General features: G+C 30.2%; 1 protein-coding gene across 1 annotated transcript; it reads left to right on the plus strand.

Annotated features, from left to right (window-relative positions):
• Positions 1-4,693: 4,693 nt before the first annotated feature.
• On the plus strand, positions 4,694-6,322 carry LOC106324912 (transcription factor AIG1-like). Its single transcript, XM_013762917.1, has 2 exons — positions 4,694-5,236; positions 5,707-6,322. The coding sequence occupies exons 1-2, from the start codon at positions 4,754-4,756 to the stop codon at positions 6,223-6,225; spliced, it is 1,002 nt and encodes a 333-aa protein (XP_013618371.1). The 5' UTR covers positions 4,694-4,753; the 3' UTR covers positions 6,226-6,322.
• The last annotated feature ends 11 nt before the right edge of the window (positions 6,323-6,333 follow it).

Here is a 6,333-nt window from a genome sequence, read left to right on the forward strand (position 1 = left end):
GGTGCTTGTATTTATAGTTGAAATCCTACCGACAGTCCGAGGAAATTCCGACGGAATTCCGACGCCAACGGCTAGTTCGTCGGAATTTCCTCGGAATTTTTAAAATCCTCCAACGGCTCTCTAACGGCTATAATATATCCTCGGAATTCATCGGTTTTTTCCGAGAAATACGTTTTTCCTCTGTATTCCATAAAAATATTCCGACGGATTAATATTTCCTCGGAATTCTGTCGGTATATTCCGAGGAAATTCCAAGGAAACCAAATTTTGTGTTTCCTCGGAATTTCCTCGGAAATTCCTCGGGATATTCCGAGGATTTTATTTTCCGTCGGAATATCCGTCAGAATACCGCTGTTTTCTTGTAGGGTTGGTGTGTTTAAAAGAGCATTCCGTCTTGTATTTTACTAAATAAACCAAAGCGATCATCTCTTCTTCTTTTTTCTAATTTCATCATCCATTTCAACCTTTTCAGTCTGTGATCCGCCTCTACATCATTCGGGGAACATCATATAAATATGTTGGATAGTTAACAAATAACGGAGTAAAAAATGAAAATCATTTCTGTAAAAAATTAATAAATATGCTTTAAACATATACAGTTCACGTATCTATATTTAGAAATTTGTTTATATATAATATACATTGCTATATACATATGTTAATAAATAGGACGATTCTGTCAAATAGTCAATTTTCAAGTTTTTGTCATAAAAAAATCTAAAAGAAAGAGACCACAAAAAAAATGACCAAGAGATATTTCATTAAACAAACGAAAAACTATTTTACCTTTTGATTTATAGATATATTAATAAAATAATATATAAAAATAATAATAATAATAATTTTTTATAGTTTCAGATTACTTATTTTCAAATTCAATTTTTTATAATTTATATTTCGAAATTTTGTTTTTCAATTATTATATTTTTGAAATTCAAAAATACCTTTTTGAAGTTATTTAAAATTTTAGTTTTAATTTTTTAATTCTAAACCTTACGTCTAGATTATTAATCATAAATGTATATATGTATATTTATCTTTTAATGAAAGTTCTTTTGTTCATTTTCTTCTTTGGAAGCTCTTTTTGTAAAATAAACGAAAAGAATATCTTAATCTTAGAGAATTTCTCTAATAAATATTTGAGTTCTAATTAGTTATAATTGAACAAACTAAATGAAATAATTATTAATAGAAAAATAAGATATATATATATAAAATACTATATAAGCTAAGCCTAAGGACTGAAATATTTGAGACTAGCAAATCAGTAATCCTGTAAACTTGTTTATTAAGAAGATTGAGGTGAAATAATAATTATACAAATTTTAGAAAAAAAAATTATGAGATTGTAAAATAAATTGTTAAGATGTCTTTTCATGAGGACCTAAGTAAAAAAGTTTTTGAGAACAGAATAATAGCGAGGTTTGTTTCAAGTTTCAACGAGAGAAGAAAAACAGAAAAGAATCATGTATATATATCAATCAAGTACTGATGAAACAGAAGTATTATTGGAAAAAAACAAGAAGAGGAGTAAATTCAAAGACAAAATGATTTGAATTTCTCGGAGAAGGTAAAAGAAGAAGACAGCGTGGAGAAAGAGCCTAGAATGTTGAACGTCGTGTGGGCTTCACTCTGTACCACTACCACCCCAAAACCCTAGCTTCATACCCTATCCTAGGAGTGGGCACTTTATACGATATCTGAAGAACCCGATCCGAAAAACCCAAACCGAAATCCGAACCAAAGTAGGAGAATACCTGAACGGGTATTAAGTTAGGAGAGATTGGATATCCGAACCCGAACGGATAATATCCGAACCCGAATGGATATCCGAAAATAACCGAACATATGTATAATCAACCTTATATTTCTAGTTTATATCTCTCATTTTATATAAAATATTTATATTGATACTACACATATTTTAAGTTCATGTGATATACAATATTTTAAGTTGATATGATACTCACTTAAAATGCATGTCATATTTTAAGTTCATATGATATTCATTTAAAATGCATGTCAAATTTTTTATTTCAAGAATTAACAAAAAGTTACATCCAAAATTTAAAAACAATAACCAAATTAATGTTTTTTTAGTTTCAAAATGTTATGTCCGAATCTATTAGCCATTCAATCTATTAAAAATTCAAAATTAGTTAAATGAAAGTTATATTTTTAAATACACGAAATTTGCGAAATGAAAGTTTAATTTTGTTTTTTCAAAATCTAAATATCCGAACCCGATCCGAAATAACCGAACCTGAACTAAAAATATCCGAACCCGAACCGAAGTACAGAAATACCCGAACGAGTTCTACACCTCTATACCAAAATACCCGAAAATCTGAAATACCCGACCGAACCCGAACGGATACTCGAACGCCCACCTCTACCCTATCCTATCTTTCTTATTCCTATTATGTATTTCCTTTCATCGATTTTTAATGTATTCACAATATCTATTATTATTATTATTATTTAACACAAGACAATATCTATTACTATATATTTTTTCTTATATATATATAAAATATCATTTTCAAAATAAAACTATGCAAATTCTCTTTCTGCATAATAAACTTCATGAATGGTAAACTTTTCACAAGAACTTTTTATTTTTGTTTTCACAAGAAGTTCATTTAGAGTATCATGTCACTTTTTTTGTTAAACATAAAATATATAAAGGCCACTTAATTTAAAAATTAGAAAATAAGTGTGTATATCTCATATTATTTATAACATACTTATACAGGTCCAAAATAAGTTGATGGAAGCAATCAAGATATATTCAGATCACAATACAAGATATCCGTTCAGATCAAATAAAAAGGAGAATCTCTTTGGTCCACTTAAGACAAATCTACAACTTAGAAAATCTTAGATTGATTAGATTGAAGAAGGAATGTTGTCCAAAGAAAAAGATTAAAGAAGGAAGAAAAATAAGAAAGTGGGTTTGGCTATAATAAACGAGTGGGATTTTAATGATTAAAAGTAAATGTTTTTTTGGTCTCTGGTCGGTAGACAATCCGTGTGTACTGTGGTCAGTGTTTGTTTTTCTTATTTCTTAGTTTGGGTTTTGATTTATTATGTTTTCCACTGAAAAACAAAACATTAAGCAGCCACATGTAATTCTTTTAACGCGTTCGTTTCAGAACCAGATGAAACAATAATAATCATGTCCTCTTCTTCCTTCTTCCCCTTTAAGTGCATAGCAAATTATATTCATTATATAAATCCACTTTAATCTTACATTCTTTGTAATTTCATTGGTATATCTTGATATCTATAAAACTTTATTTTCGCGATTTTCAGACATCGTCAACGTTTATATTCGATTAGCATCTGAGATAATTTTCCTTTGTAAAAGTTAAGAAAACATTCTTCTAGTCGTCCATGCTTAAAATAAGTTCACGTGATTGTGTCTAGTTGACCACTATAATTTCTAACTGCTAGAAAAGTTTTCAAAAATGAAACAAAAATATCAACAATATTATTTTCTATAATCACATGAAGGTTCTGAGACCACTTTTTACCAAAACTCATGCTATTTATCATAGTATTTTTGACCGCATCATAATAAACAAACACAATGTATGTGTACGGGATAAATATATCCCGTCAACTGTTAAAGAATTTGATATTAGCTAGTAGAATGGTAGTGACATGGTATTCCTCGTATAAACAGACAATCCTTTTACCCTAAACATGATTATATTTGGATCAGCCAAAATGCTTCTGTTAACAAGTAGGGAAGTAGACGCACATGTTAACATTTAAACAATATACTTAAAAACATAAATAACTATTAATTGTTCATAGGAAGCCAAATCCACCAGGGAAATCCACAAGACGATGACAGCTCCCCATTCAGATGTCGTAAAAGAAAAGCAAAGAAGATGGGCAGTACTTGCAGATTTTTTTGGTTTGATATATATTCATTATAAATATACCAGGAAAAAAGGAAAATACCGTGGTGCCAAAATTAAAAATATCTAAAAATAAAATACTTGTAGCATTATTAAAAAAAAATTGTAGTTTTAAGAGTATCTTCCAATGTATACCTCTATAATTTCCTGTAAAATAGAAATTTGTATTATAAAAGTAAAAATACTCCAATGTATGTTTTTATAGTAGAGTTTTTCTATTTTAGAGGAAAATATAGAAAGAAATTACTTTTTGCTTCTATATTTAGAAGTGAAAATAACATATCTCTTTATTTTTCCTTATAAATAGAAGAACTGTATTATAGAAACATACATTAAAGCATTTTTACTTCTAATATAAAGTTTTTATATTTTAAAGAAAAATGTATAGGTGGGTTGGAGATAGTATAAGAAAAAATATTGGTATAGTACAAAATATGAGAAATGAAAAGTTTTGTTTTCATTAATATTTTGCGATTTCTTTTGTGGCTAGTAAATTTTGTAGAACCACAGCGTCATCGTTCTATCTTGCAATCTATGAAATTAGAGTAATTTTTAAAAAAAAATTATAAAATATCAACAATATTCTCACAGAAAAATTGCATTCAATATGTATTTATCAAAGATAATGGCGGTCTGGTTGTACTACCCGATGAAAATGTTTATATATACTAAAGAAATCTTTAATATTAAGATATTAAGTAACTTTTCTTACAAAAAGACACTATATATATGTGTATTCATTATCAAATGGGATGTTTGTGACCTTTTGTCTTTTCTTCAATTCCCTTTCTCTTTCCTTTCTTTTTGTTATTGGTTCCAAAAAAATGTATGCAATGAAAGAAGAAGACTGTCTCCAAAATTTTCACAACTTACAAGACTATCAAGACCAGTTTCTTCTTCATCACCATCCACAAATCCTGCCTTGGTCATCTCTACCTTCATTTGACCCGACCTATTTCCCATCCAACCCGACCCGTTATCCTGATTCGGTCCCCCACTTCAACAGGAGAGCTTCTTCTTCCTCTTCTTTTGACTATACCGATGGTTTTGTCTCTCCTCCTTCCATGGATCATCATCATCATCCCAACCACCTAAGGGTTTTATCGGAAGCTCTTGGACCCATCATGCGACGTGGCTCATCCTTCGGGTTTGATGATGAGATTATGGGGAAACTGAGTGCACAAGAAGTCATGGATGCTAAGGCGCTGGCTGCTTCAAAGAGTCATAGTGAAGCTGAGAGAAGAAGACGAGAGAGAATCAACACTCATCTAGCTAAGTTGCGAAGTATTTTACCAAATACAACCAAAGTAAGTTTTCGTAATTAATATCTTGTCCCTTTCATTATGGATTTGAAGTTTTGAAATTTAAGTTATGTTTTTTTATTGAAAAAACTAAGGATAATTAGTTGATATTGATCATACTTCAATTTATTCAGTTTTTGGTAGTAGTAAAATTTATTCTTCAAAAACGAAATTACTACTACATAATAAGATATATATACATATGGTGTCCAACTATAAGATCATATATTCATATTTGGAAATTTTGCAAATCTATTCAAAATTCGATGCAAAATAAATGGTCAATGATCTTGCAATTTTATCTCTTTTCAAGTATTATCGTATAGTAATTATAATTTCCATTTTTTAAAGCAATAAATAAATCATAACGATTTTAGGTATGTAATTATTCTTCATATATGTGGTATTTTTTTGTAGCAGCTACCATTATCAAGAACATTAATTAAATATTTATTTCTCGTTTTGCTTTTCTTTAGACGGACAAAGCTTCATTGCTAGCGGAAGTGATCCAACACATGAAGGAGCTAAAACGACAGACATCACTGATCACGGACACGAGTCAAATCCCAACAGAGTGCGATGATCTAACCGTTGACTCTGCTTACAACGACGAAGAAGGAAACTTGATGATAAGAGTTTCCTTTTGTTGCGAAGACAGGACTGAACTCATGCATGACATCATCAATGCCTTAAAGTCTCTTCGTCTTCGAATTCACAAAGCCGAGATCGCAACCGTAGGTGGTCGAGTCAAGAACGTCTTGTTCTTGAGCCGAGAAGACGATGATGAATATCGTAGAAACTTCGATGGTGTTGACGTGGATAATGATGATGAAGAAAAGAGATTCAATCGTGCGAGTTCGATAAAAGAAGCGTTAAAGGCGGTTATAGATAAGTGTGTCAATAATAATGATGATAACAATAACTTGGATAAATCATCTTCAGGGAGTATTAAGAGACAAAGGACTAGCAAGATGGTAAATCGATGTTATAATTAATTCATCCCTCATAAAATGATTAACATCATCAAGTCTTTAATTAGCTATGTGCTAACTAGACTTGCAAAATGGGATAATGTGATAATTAGAATGCTTGGGGGGGTGGGG

The sequence above is a fragment of the Brassica oleracea genome, chromosome C2, assembly GCF_000695525.1.
Source record: "Brassica oleracea var. oleracea cultivar TO1000 chromosome C2, BOL, whole genome shotgun sequence".
Taxonomy (NCBI): Eukaryota; Viridiplantae; Streptophyta; class Magnoliopsida; order Brassicales; family Brassicaceae; genus Brassica; species Brassica oleracea.

What these genes read in the sequence shown, in the direction of transcription:
- LOC106324912 (XM_013762917.1), top strand. Translation starts at nt 4,754, where the DNA reads ATGTATGCAATGAAAGAAGAAGACTGTCTCCAAAATTTTCACAACTTA. An exon ending in TTTTACCAAATACAACCAAA is followed by an intron (nt 5,237 to 5,706) that starts GTAAGTTTTCGT and finishes GCTTTTCTTTAG; the next exon opens with ACGGACAAAGCTTCATTGCT.